A 14,563-nucleotide genomic window follows, 5' to 3' on the forward strand; every position below is an offset into this window, starting at 1 on the left:
AGTTAGCCATCTTGTCTGCTGGTTGGCCCACAAGGTGTAGTACTTGTTCTGCTTATGATATGCCTTGTGATGTTTTCATTCCCTGTAATGATGGAATGTAGTAAATAAACAGAATCAGAACCCCCTTCCTTTCTTCTCCAGCATGATAAGGAGATAGAGTGAAGGTACCTGTCTACACTTAGTCCTGTTTACTTGCTGCCTGATCGTGGATGTCCCAGGGCACTGTTGGCACTGTTGGTGTGCATGTGTCGGTGATGCAGTGCAGAGAAGCCTCAAGTATCCTGCTGATAACAGGATACTGCTGTTGTTTGGGATATTAATGGAGTTTCATCGCTGTTGGTGATTACTTTTGATCGTGTTGATATTACCATCTTGTGTCTGCTGGAGGTGATGGGGACAATTTGGACTGAGACGAGTCACATCTAGATACTTTAGCAGATAGATGGGTGAATTGATTAATGGGTTGATGGGGGATGATGCATATGTAATTTATTTGCATAAATTTCAAGGTGAGGACCCAGTGTCCTTTTCAACAACTAAGACAGCAGGGTCCTCATGGTCTAACCCTTTTCAGCCCTGACTCAGATTCAAACAATCTAATCACTTAAAATTATGAAATAACATTGTTTTGGTAACAGTCTTTAAAAAGATATTCACATTCATATGTTGAGTGAGTGAGTCTGGTTTAACACGCTTTTAACAGTGTTCCAGTCATATCACGGCGTTTCAACTTATTGTGGGAGGAAAGCCTGAAGTGATGCACGTCTCAGACGTTTACCACTTCGGTGAAACCCTTGAGCACGGGTATGGTGCTGACAAACCTAGAAACATAATCGGGGTGAACCGGGCTTCGAACCCACAATCATAGGTTTCTGGCGTGCCCAAGGGACGCAACTCTGCACAGTGAATCGCGGTGGCTTAGACAACAGGGCCACCCGTGCCCCCCATATGTGAGAACCCGGTGTGAGTCACCTCTGCATGTTGCACCTGAAATGTTCCCTGACCCTTTGCATATGAACCTTGCTCTTTGGCAACTCCGCTATGAAATGCTTGTCTCAGGGCAAGTACACAATTCCTAAATATATAGAACCAACTTGAACATATTTATCAATCCCCTAAATGTTACGTGACAATGTTGATTCACGTTTGTATAATGAGCAGACACTGCCTTCAACAAGAAAATGGAAAAGAGTCCTTGCAATTTGGATTCAAAACTTTCAAATCCCACTTTGTAAATTTAATTGAAAGTCAAGTGAGCTTTTGTGATGGCCTGTTTGTTCGGTATCTGGTGTCTGTCATGTGTCGTTAACATCTTCTCTGCAGAAACTGGACCAATGAAGTTGAAACTTTGAACTTTGACATGCTCCTTAATTCCTTCAAATTGCCTTTCCTTGCACTGTTAATATAATCTCATCTGAATCCACCTGACCAATGATGTCACCTGAATTTGTTCAAGAGGTTTGAATTCAAAATTCAATACGGCAGCCACACAAGTGATCTAGAAAGATCCTTTTCATGGCCATTACTTGGCCATTTTTGTACAAGATGCAACAATATATTGATATTTGTATAGTTAATTGTTTGATTTGCCACATGTTCCTTTGTTTGCAACCTTTTAAATGTTGACCATGTTTCTATGACAGTTATCTTGTATTCACTCCAAATGCATTTTGGGTTCTATAAACTTCTTCTTTGCCAGATTGAAGGAGCTGGACTCCTTAGGATGACATCACATTTTGTTCAAATCATTAGTGTTAGCGTTTAGTCCTCAATATTTATGCAAAATGTTTGAATGTCAATGCAGACAGCTACTTTTGTTTAATGGCTATCTTTGTGGACATATTAAGATATTGACTACATAACCAGGTGAGCTACAGTGCCGTGTCACTGTTTTGGTTAAGTCATATCAATCTAACAGTTCATTATTACCAAACTTACAATGTATCACACATAGAACACTTACCACAACATCTGGACCTAGACTTAGACAGGGCTACAGATCATGAAGCATAGCTACCCCATCACACATCCATTCAATGTGTAGAATACTGAAACATGAATACCGTAACTGACATAATAAGCAACCAGGGCGCTCTCAAAATTAGAAATTGGGGGCTCTTATTAAAATATTAGAAAAATAATAGGGTGGAAAAAACAGACTGGAAAGATAAATTTCGTGGTTTATGCTGACAGTCTGAACTGTTTATATATGACAGATACATTTTTCCAGAATTTAATTGCCCATAATTAAGGGTGCATATAACACACGAGTGTGTATTAAAGGCGAATAAATAAGTCTTGTGTACATTGATAAATCGGAAGGGGGGCTAATTGGGATTGTTCACTTGCCAATATCTTAGCAAATATTGCCGTGGGTGCTTATAAGAGCGGGGCGCTTATTACGTCGAATACGGTATACCATTATCTCTTACTGCTAGTAAATAGTTAATACACCATTACTTTCATGTATTCTTAGCAGAAGACTACATTCTAAGCCAGCATGGGGACTCTGTGGGTTTGAATCTTGCTGGCAACTTCCCGTTCTTCATCAGATTTCAGTGTCATCAAAAGTGATGTTATAAACAATTTAAGGAAGTTCCGTCATGGTGAAGTTGTGTTTAACCATTCAGTAAGTTCAAGTCTGGACAAAATCAAATGAGCCATATTTTATGGGTTGTTTACATTCCACAGCTGGGTACTTGGATGGATGTTTAAGTCTAAGAGAGTCCCATTGTGGCAAGTGTGTACCTGATCATCCATACTTCAGTCTTTGCATTCACATCGTCATTCACTGATAGTGGAACACAGTGGATACAAAGCCTGATGTATTGACGACCATGTATACATTTAATGGAATGATTGATTCTGATGCAAATAAATAATATTGTGAAAATGTGTCAGTGATGTTTTGTAGGGGATTCCCTACACAAGTCGTAGACAGATTACTGTCGGTGAGCTGGCCATGTGAAGTTAAGCCTAACCAAGGTGCATGAGTGAGTGTATTATGACATCAATAGGAAACATATGGTAGTTGTGTCGGTTGCCTATAGCTTGCTTCCTCCTCAGAAGTAGGGGACCACATTTCTCCTCCGTTTATCTGTTTTGACAGGTTGATGTGTGGAATTAAATGAAGCATTTTAGAAGCATTTTAGATAAAGGTTATGATTATTCTTCAAAGAGATGATTTTCTTAGACTCTGTATCTGATTCCAATGGAGTCAATTTTTGAAAATATAATGACTTGGTTCTTTCTCATAATAATCTTGTATCTGCAGATATTTGGAACTTGCATCTGTTGTAGGGAATATCTGTTAAGCTGGAATGGTTTCTTTGTGTGAGTGAGCACTACATCAGTGATTTTGAAGCTATTCACTGCCTTTGTTCAAGGGAGTGCTCTTATTGTGCAGGAAACAATGGATCAAGTTGGAGTTTGTTGTTTACCATGTGGTGTTGGAGTGTCCTGGCTGACAGCCTGTATGTTGTTGTGACTTTCACCTGGCATCACAGGTGTAAATGTCATTGTGGTCACAAATACGTTATACATCATTTGCTAACCTGACCAACACAAACTTTGTAAGCTAGTTTGGCATGTTGCCTGTACTTGATGTAAAGTGTTCACCTACTTCACTTGCTGCCTGAACTGGTGTAGGGTTGAGTTGTATGTAGATGTTCAGAATGTGACAGTTGATTTATGTGGGCATGGCATTAACCGGATTAATTGCAAATCTATTTTCATCACTTGTTTTGATATGTTTTGAACTTAGCCTTTGGAAGATTGACACTTACTTAAAGCCAGCATGAATTATGGATTATCTCCCCTTGATGGATGACATGCCAAACAAATCAGATTACTCACTCACTCACCAAAATCCCACCCATCCACTCACTCGCTTACTCACTCACCCACCCAAATCCCACCCTTCCACTCATCCACCCACTCGCTTACTCACTCACCCACCCAAATCCCACGCACTGATTCACTCAAACATCCACCCTCCCTCCCCTGTCACTCGTGCACTCACTCATTCACTAAAAAAGTTCCACCCACCCACTCGCTTGCTTACTAATTCTCCCAAACCCCACCCATCCACCCACTAATGAATAACAGCTGGTATAATCTTATACAGCTGAAAAGAATCACAAGCTGTTGCAGCTTATGTATTTATGAGTGACTTGTACACGGTAGACCTGACTCTGACCAACACTAACTTATCCGAGAGACACCCTGGCATCACATGGCTGATCACGTGCTAGTCAGAGTTCACCTGTGCCATGTTGCTGGTCAGGTGAGTTGACTGGACTCTGCTGACAACTGACTGCTGACAACACAGAGTCTCAGCTATAGCTATACTCCAAGTGGTGGGTGTATAGCCACAGTCTCTGCTATAGCTATACTCCAAGTGGTAGGTGTATAGCCACAGTCTCTGCTATAGCTATACACCAAGAGGTGGGTGTATAGCCACAGTCTCTGCTATAGCTATACTCCAAGGGGTGGATGTATAGCCACAGTCTCTACTATAGCTATACACAAAGTGGTGGGTGTATAGCCACAGTCTCTGCTATAGCTATACACCAAGTGATGGGTGTATAGCCACAGTCTCTGCTATAGCTATACACCAAATGGTGGGTGTATAGCCACAGTCTCTGCTATAGCTATACTCCAAGTGATGGGTGTATAGCCACTGTCTCTGCTATAGCTATACACCAGGTGGTGGGTGTATAGCCACAGTCTCTGCTATAGCTATACTCCAAGTGATGGGTGTATAGCCACAGTCTCTACTATAGCTATACACCAAGTGGTGGGTGTATAGCCACTGTCTCTGCTATAGCTATACACCAATCTAAGAAGGCTATCATAAAGTGCTGTTTATCTCCAAGCAGGTTATCTTAAAGTGCTGTTTAACTCCATACAGGCTATCTTAAAGTGTTGTTTATCGCCAAACAGGTTATCATAAAGTGCTGTTTATGGCCAAGCAGGTTATCATAAAGTGCTGTTTATCTCTAAGCAGGTTATCATAAAGTGCTGTTTATCGCCAAGCAGGTTATCATAAAGTGTTGTTTATCGCCAAGCAGGTTATCATAAAGTGTTGTTTATCGCCAAGCAGGTTATCATAAAGTGTTGTTTATCGCCAAGCAGATTATCATAAAGTGTTGTTTATCGCCAAGCAGGTTATCATAAAGTGTTGTTTATCGCCAAACAGGTTATCATAAAGTGTTGTTTATCTCCAAGCAGGCTATCATAAAGTGCTGTTTATCTCCAAGCAGGTTATCATAAAGTGCTGTTGATCACCACTTAGGTAGGTTGTCATAAAGTGTTGTTTATCTCCAAGCAGGTTATCATAAAGTGCTGTTTAACTCCAAACAGGTTATCATAAAGTGTTGTTGATCTCCAAACAGGTTATCATAAAGTGTTGTTTATCGCCAAGCAGGTTATCATAAAGTGTTGTTTATCGCCAAGCAGGTTATCATAAAGTGTTGTTTATCGCCAAACAGGTTATCATAAAGTGTTTATCGCCAAACAGGTTATCATAAAGTGTTGTTTATCGCCAAGCAGGTTATCATAAAGTGTTGTTTATCGCCAAACAGGTTATCATAAAGTGTTGTTTATCTCCAAGCAGGCTATCATAAAGTGCTGTTTATCTCCAAGCAGGTTATCATAAAGTGCTGTTGATCACCACTTAGGTAGGTTGTCATAAGGTGTTGCTCTACTCAAAGTAATGTGGGTAATTTTTGTGTGTCATCTCATAGCCAGATAACTCTAACTGTTGTTGATCATAACAATACCCATGGTCCTTGTTGCATCAAACATATTCACCAAGATCTAAGATAAATTTATCATCAGATTTGACCAACCCAGGGTCCATAGGATATTTTAAACAAATAATTAATAAAAATGATGTTTATACACAGCATTTTGACTTAAACTACAGATCGAGAATACAGTAAACTATGGTTATAACGAACTCAAATGGACCACTAATTTTAGTTCGTTATAACCATAGTTCGTTATAAGCATATATGTAAGATCTATACAGCAAATGTCAAGGACCAAAAATTAAGTTCGTAATATCCGTCAGTTCGTTATAAGCGTGTTCGTTATAAATGTATTTTACTGTATGTCAAATCTGTCACTTGCAACTTAGAACAGGACGTTGTGACTTGAATGCCCATATGTGTTACAGACGTTTATCATCCAAAACTGGCTCCCACAGGAGATATCGCTTTGATTAGATCAAGCGATATCGACTCTGTAGATATCGCTGCAATGAAAGTACATCACAATGCTTTGCAAACCATTGTGACGTCACTGGTTACCATGACGTCACAAGCAAATGACATCACTAATGGCTCTGCTACTGAAGCTGTTAGGAGTACCTTTTACACCACTGAAGACACTGCTAATTACTGTCTACTAATTGAAAAAGTTGGAAGAATGATGTTGGATGATAAATAAAATCTCACCCGAGTGTCTTTTGATATCGTATATATCAAAACTCGTTGATAAAAGTGGCAAGCCTCGGAATTTTTCCACTTTTATCAACTTGTGTTGATATATTTGATATCAAAATACACTCGGGTGAGATTCTCTATATCTCTTGAGACCTTTCTTGTTCCTGTGATTCGATATGCGAGGACACTGCTCATTATTTCTTCATATGTCCAAATTATAGCAACATAAGACCAAACTCTTACTTCTATACCATGGGATAGAACCTCCATTCTCTACTTGATGGCAATTCCTTAGAAGCCTCGAATATTAACAAAACAATTTTGGCATCAGTTCATGATTATATTTAACAGACAAAAAGATTTAAAATTGATCATATGGCTTTTTGCTCGTACCCAACATGCCTCCATCATGTCGACTGGTGTCATCTACAAGTTATTGCTACCCTGGCTGTATTTTCTTTTTGGATTGTATGTATCACTGGAAAGGTATTTATATAACTTGCACGACTTGTTTACCCAATCCAGTCTGTGTATAACTTATGGAAATAAAATTTGTTTAAACCAAGATCATTCTCCAGAGCATGTCCGATGGCATTGATTTTAGCTGATGCTATCAACAAATGGTTTGTCTGTTTAAACAAAAACAGTAGACTGCTGAAATGTGTCTGTAATATTGTAAAACTGTAAGAAGGTAAAGTGAAAAACAGGTATTTTTGAAGAAGTGAAAGCGTGGGTGTAGGCTGTTGATGCTCAACAGATATGAGCTGTAGGCAGCTATGTGCCATGCCTTACTTTAGTGCAACGCTGAACTGCGCAGCAAGGAATTCAGCCAGACATGCACATTGTATTATCTCAATGCCAATACAGACAGCACCAAAACAACCACGATGTGCCAAGATAAAACCGACCACTTGTGAATACTTCCAGTCCTTGTTAACTGGTGCAGAATAAAGGTCAAGGACATTCCTCAAGGTTATTTGATTTTTTCAAAACACTGGCAGACAAACATTGGAGTGAGACTGTTGTTGTTCATGGTGAGGGATGCTGATGAATTAGAGTGGGCTTCAATACTGAATAGCATTCCATCATGTCGAATTATCTACCTTGAACATATGCTCCTCAACTTTTATGAGAAAATAACACAAATGTCACTGTTTGTGTGTGAGTTATTCTTGCCAATTGAAATGCGTGTTGCACTGTGGTTAAACTGGGGTGTTGCTGGGTCCTTATTCACTCCATGGAGCTCATTGTGGTATCTGTTGGCATTGGAGTCACTGAGACTGCATGACTGCGGTGACCCTGTCGACATTCTAGATCATTACCTCATGCTTGATGACTGAAAAGGGGATTGGGTGGCCAGGCTTTGTGACGACAGATCGCGTGTCATCATGCCCTATGATGTGGGTGTGTGCCCATGCTTTCTGTGACTGGATATGTCATTGTATCCCAATTGCCTAGGTCGATGCTCATGTTTTCAATCACGGGATCACAACCAAATTTCCCATTGGGATCCCACAGAAATTTCCTCTAGGGATTGCTTGACCAGATTCGAATATATGCTGGCAGCTGTGATATATAATGTAAAGCTGGAGAGATTTTGTGTGATGAAATTATTGCAAGTGGCTTACAATAGCCTTAACTGTGTCTTGCCTGTGAAGGTCCGGGTTAAAATAGGTCTTCAGCAACCTATGCTTGCCGTAAAAGGCGACTATGCTTGTCGTGGCGAAACCGCATTATCAGTGGTTCATATTGGGAAAGGGAGGTCACTCTAATTTTAAACGGGATCTATCTCCGTTGTTTTCGTATTTGCGAGGAATGGCGTCACCCACGCTGTACGTTGTTGGTCCAGCTATCAAATGCCCAGCTTATCTCTAAGGTAAAACGTATTCTTAATTAAATGTTTGAATGCATTATATATTTATGTTTCCATTCGTACATCTTCTAAGATTGGTTTAGTGCTGATAACCATTTTCTAAAATGTGGGCCCACATCTCTCCCGTCATCTATGGTGTTCGAAAAAGTGGGCCCACATTTGTATTTCGCCTAGCTTCGTTAGGTTGTTTCGTTTGTTCTGATAATCAATTAATAAATGTGGGCAGACGTTCTTCCGTCATATTGATTGCAACAGGAGGGACCACATTTATTAATCGCGAAATTCTACTTAAATATTGATAATCATTTTCTCAAATGTGGGCCCACATTGTTCCCGATATATATGGTGATCGAAACAAGTGGGTCATATTTGTATATCGCCTAGTGGGTTGATGTTCTTCCGTCATAGTGATTGCAACAGGAGGGACCACATTCAAAAATCGCTAAGCTTCATTAGCTTGGCTTACTTATAACCATTTTCTAAAATGTGGGCCCACATTGTTCCCGTCTTATAGTAATCGAAACAGGTGGGCCCACATTTGTAAATCGCTGGGTTTCATTGGGTTGACGAAGTCATTTAGGCTAGTGGGCTCACATTTGCCATTACTTTGCATGGGTATGTGACATTATATATTATTCATATTTTGTAATATTGATGGGAAATATCTTTATAAATCATTTCGTGTGATGTTAATTCCATGAAAGGCACAAACATCTTTGAAGTTTGAATAACGTCATCATAGCTGACCACACTAGTTTTCAAAAATAGCTACAAAGCAAGAAACTTAAATCTACTTCAAATTAAATTTACAGAGGCAATACCACTCATTCTACCTTTTCCAGTATAACACATCAATCTAATCATAAGTGTTGGTGGCGATATAAGCCTGAAAATATGTCTGCACTTGAATTGACCTCGGACATGATACAAGCCTCAAACTTTTCCGAGAACTTGTTCCATAAAAGGAATAAGTCATGAATATTAATAACCCCACGACCTAGTTTGGCGATGTTCGAAGAAGTGAGTTCTGCTGTATTGCCATCGCATTTGTACATTTTAATCCAATTATAAGTCATAATACTTATTTTAAATGGACAAAATAGCAGTTTGTAATGCGGGTTTGTTTACAACAACAACAAGTGCGTTTAGTTTCGAATGTGGGCCCAGCTCGAACTTTCGTTTAGGCAAACGGAGTTAGCTCCCTTCTCGAACCACCGATAATGCGGTTTCGCCCTTGTCGTAAGAGGCAAATAAAGGGGTCAGGTGGTCAGGCTTGGTGAATGCATGCCATCGTATCCCAATTGCTTGGTTCGATGCTCATGATGTCAATCACTGGATTGTCTACAGACCACTGTCACATGGATGAAATAACAGAGATTAACAAAAATAAAAAAATAAACTTTGTGGAAAGTTTTGTGACACCTTGTTGATGAGATCAAAGCTACTTTTGCATGTGTTATTTTCATAAGTAGGAAGTGGCGTGATGAAATGGTAACTCGGTGTCAGTCAGTGATTTTTAAGCAGTAGATGCATGTGTTGTTGACAAGGAAGTTTGTTTGTCTAACAAGACAGGCAGGCTGGCATATGTGTGGACTACTCCTGTTATGTAAGAAGCATGACGAGCTGTGGCAGGTTTGTGAACTTTCCCGATCAGACTGTTGACAATGGGTGACAATGTGTAATGAAAGAAACAGGAGGGGAGGAATTATTTGTTTGATCATGCACTGGCTAGTTGACAATGTTTGAAGTGAATAAAAGAAATTTTTGTTTGTTGTTGGTCTGCAAAACCAACTGTGTCATGAAACTATTGCGAATGTGTGTCAATCACAGTTTTCACAGTACTTTCCTGCTTGCTGAACTTTCCAGATTTACAGTATTTACTCACTCCATAAAACCAGCGTCAAACTTGCTCACTATAGCTGAATGGGTTCCTGTGACCTGATACTTAGTTTTCCCTGGCATATTGCATAGATGTTGAGCATTTTGGGGGATTGAGGGACCCCTGTAGAGCCTCACTCGATGTTAGGGTCGACTAATGTTAGTTTTGTATGGTTACTGTGTGTGACCTGGCTGATCATGTACATGTCATCATATCCTGTTAAGATGGATTGTTGCTCATGACATCAACCTCTGGTTTTCCTCACAGACTTTGTTATTTACAGTATACCATGGCCACATTTATAAAACACAACACAACTCAAGCATGTATGCTTTTAGTGAATTAACCAGTGAATGTTGATTTGTAATGCAGTCAGCAATGTTATGTGATGGAGAAATCACAGAAATCTGTTGCTCCCGGGAGTAGCATCAACTCGCCCCGAATTAGCGAGCAAATGTTGATTTGTAATACAGTCAGCAATGTTATGTGATAGAGCCATGTAACATCTAAAGAACAAAGGAAAGCATAAGGAGTCAGGGGCCCAAAATGTTTCTGTGTGGCAGGTGCAGCAGCCATGCAATAAACGTTCCCCTCCATCATTTGAACAGAGATCTGTTCCATAGCTGCCGGACCTGTGCAAGATGAGCTGTGCTGTGAATCTTCTGATGCTTGTTTCGTAATACTATGGCTTGAAGACTGTGACAGCGTCCCTTCCTGGCCCTCTTGTTGCCTCCTGTTGTAGTGTCAGTATTCACATTGCCTGCCTCCATCTGTCTTTCCAGATTCATAGTCGGGGCAGAATAGGTCCCCAGTACCTGATGCATGTCATGAGAGTGTGAACAATGTCTGACCTGGCTGATGGTGTGTCATCGTACCACAATGAGATGGAGCATTCTCATGTATAGTCTGGAAGTTAATTTAAGGTACCGACGTTTACTACAATATCTGAAAAACTATTGGACCTACTCCAGTCAAAGTTGGTATGAGATTATTAAACAGTCATACATAACTGGATATTACATTTAAAGACATTCGGTGCATGAATAAAAAATCTGTCTATTTAGCTATCACTATATTTCATCAACAACCAGACCTGTTCGTCAAGGGTGGAACGAGCATTCATTGTAACAGCCATCTGCATAATGCTACCCCTGCGTCACAGAGCCATATGACACAGTTGAACCAATCAGCTCAACTCGAAAGGTTCCACGGGAATCACGCAAGGTTGTTGATGAAGTATAGTGATAGCTAAATAGACAAATTTTTTATTCATGCACCGATTGTCTTTAAATGTAATATCCAGTTATGTATGACTGTTTAATAATCTCATACCAACTTTGACTGGAGTAGGTCCAATAGTTTTTCAGATATTGTAGTAAACGTCGGTACCTTAAATTAACTTCCAGACTTTAATCAACCGCTGGTTGGATTCACCCAGACTCCAATGTGTACAAGGCACAGTCATATACCACATGGTAGACTAGCTCTCGCCAACACATGCCCCATCCACCCACCCGAGTTTATTTTCTGTTGGTCGTTGCCTTAGGTGGAAAGTTTTCACGCCTTCATGTAAAAACTTGTTTAATTGCTCCCACTGCAGTGTGATTCTAACTTCTATCCCCCATCTTTGTTTCCATGGGTATCTGTCAGTGAGTTTGGTTTACCACTGCTGCCCGGTCTGGAAGCCTCATGAAGTGGCATTAAACAACCAACTGGGTAATGAAATAAAGTGCTTGTATGAATGTGGGGTAATGAACATCAACGGCAAACTTGATGCATGTGGTCTTTGAAGATGACTCGTGTTACGTTATGCTTAACACAGTTGAGATGCTAACTCAAAACACATTCATGTAGGTTTAATCTAGAGTCGAGAGACTTTACGTTGTAGCCGTTGTACACACCCAGTCTTGAATTGTGCAATTGTTGCACTCTGTAATTCAATACGTACAGCATTATTTTTTTTCTTTAATGGGTAAAATAAACATACAGATAATGCTAATATTAACTTAATAAATAGCTCCACTCTCAGACAGCGCCTGCATTAGTGAGACACTGAGGAAGTGTCATGTTTCTGCTTGGAGACAAAATAAGAATTCAGACTCCCAGGAATTTCCATGCGTGAACACAATTGTTATTTGTTTTACAGTTTTATTAATTCTTGAGCTCACCTGGCCAGTAAACATTTGGAAAAAATGTACGGCAATAGAAATATTATTCTCCTTGGAGTTTTTCATTTAAAGTTAATTTTACTGTTGTGTATTGCAACAATGTTCTACAAGAGTACATTCATTTTTGCAGATTTAGAAACACTAGAAATTTAGTTTCTTGTTTCCTATCTGTTAATACATTTGCATTCAGTATTTTGTGTAGAAAATATTTGAATAGTAATGCTGAAAGCAGTTTTGTTAAGGGCCGGTCTTGTTGACATATTAAACTGTTGACTACTTATTTAGGTGAGCTACAATGCATGGGATTTCTCAAGAGGTATTATTTATTTTGGAATAGTAGTAAGGCCTTTGATCTTTCTAGTAATATTTGATCTTTGTAGTATTACTGTAGTTGAACGTCATGCCATGACAGATTAACTACAGTAAAATACGTTTATAACGAACACGCTTAAAACAAACTGACGAATATGACAAACCTTATTTTTGGTCCCAGCCATTTGCTGTATAGATGTTGTATATATATGTTTATAACGAACAACGGTTATAACAAACTAAAATTAGTGGTCCATTTGAGTTTGTTATAACCGTAGTTTACTGTATAGTAATATGAAAGAATTGGGAGATTCTTAACTTCTTTTGAGAAGTATATTTGAATCAAGGGATCTCCAAATTGATAACTTTTAGCATAGGGTTATGTCAAGAGCACCTTAACATTAATTCTTAATTTCTTTGAACACTATCTTGACCAACTATTCTATTAATGATATAAATTTTCTTTGAACGTCCAATAAAGATATTGATATAAAATTGTCATGTTATTGCAAATCCCTGTTTATTTCCCTGACAGAGAGAAGAGGCTCTTGCAGCAAGGAAGAAGTTCATCTCCAGTGAAGGAGACAGCATCACGTTGCTCAACATCTACAAGGCGTACAAGGGGGTCGGGGGAAACAAGGTACTAGAATATTTGTTTTTTGCAAATGTAGCTTTATGAAATCCTGTATGTTGAGCTAAGTGATAAACTGTTGTCAAAATTTGAGGTGTTCGCTGGTTGTGACGGACTTGTAAATCAAGCGTGGTATCCATGGCAAGTGATGCACGTCGTTGTGCAACTCATGCCGCTTAGATTGGCCTGCTGGCTTTACCAGACATTACATTATGTGTTGCTTCCTGTGCAGTGACAACCAAGATTAGTATGCTCTGCTAGTCTACTTGGATGCCACAAAGAATGGTTACCGTATTCAACGTAATAAGCGTCCCACTCTAATAAGCGCACACTGCGATATTTGCTAATATATTGGCTAGTGAACAATCCCAATTAGCACCCCGTCCGATTGATCAATGTACACAAGATTTATTAATTCACATATAGTACTCACTCGTGTGCTACATGCACCCTTAATTATGGGCAATTACATTCTGGAAAAATATATCTGTCGTACTTAAACACTTCAGGCTGTAAGCATAAACCACGATATATATCTTTCAACTCTGTTTTTTACACCAAAATAATATTCTAATAAGAGCCCCCTATTTCTAATTTTGACAGCGCCCTGGGCAAATACAGTATACAGTATTTGACTCATTAAGACTAGTCAGTTGTATTATGCTAGTTGACATTATGCTGCTATTCTGATAAGAAATACAATCAAACTTTAGACTGTTCATTTTCTTAATTTCTTCTCTCGATCCTCTGGTATTGTTTCATACTTGGAAATTACCTCTATGAATAGTCAGCAAGTACATTCACTATTGTTATGACATCTCTGATATCCATGGTAGTCCTATACATGTCAGATGTAGACTTGAAGTGTGTCAACTTGGGACTCCCATGTTCATGTCTGGGATTGCTGCTGAGAGTCTCTACAGCCTGCCTTCGTTGAACGTAAGAGGCGGTCGGGTAGCCTAGTGGTTAAAGCGTTCGCTCGTCACGCCGAAGACCCAGGTTCGATTCCCGACATGGGTACAATGTGTGAAGCCCATTTCTGGTGTCCCCCGCCGTGATATTGCTTGAATATTGCTAAAAGCGGCGTAAAACCATACTCATTCACTCACTCACTTGTTGAACGTAAATGTAACATGGCTGGGAATGACCACTGGGTCCAATGAGAGAGCAGCTCCAATGGGGAAGAGAGACTAGACTTGTGACGAAGCTGAAATTTCATTACTCACTCACTGAGTCCATATGAGAGGTTGC

General features: G+C 39.6%; 1 protein-coding gene across 3 annotated transcripts in view; it reads left to right on the forward strand.

Moving 5' to 3' along the window:
- The window catches only part of LOC139441758 (ATP-dependent RNA helicase DHX33-like), a 61,522-nt gene that overhangs the window by 27,814 nt on the left and 19,145 nt on the right, over positions 1-14,563 (forward strand). For all 3 annotated transcript variants that reach the window (XM_071222536.1, XM_071222537.1, XM_071222538.1), the window contains one exon: positions 13,217-13,321. In XM_071222536.1, coding sequence (XP_071078637.1) covers positions 13,217-13,321 — 105 coding nt within the window. The remainder of the gene's footprint in view (positions 1-13,216; positions 13,322-14,563) is intronic.

This window comes from Haliotis cracherodii, unplaced genomic scaffold, assembly GCF_022045235.1.
Source record: "Haliotis cracherodii isolate W230 unplaced genomic scaffold, xgHalCrac1.p SCAF_44, whole genome shotgun sequence".
In the NCBI taxonomy this organism is placed as follows: Eukaryota; Metazoa; Mollusca; class Gastropoda; order Lepetellida; family Haliotidae; genus Haliotis; species Haliotis cracherodii.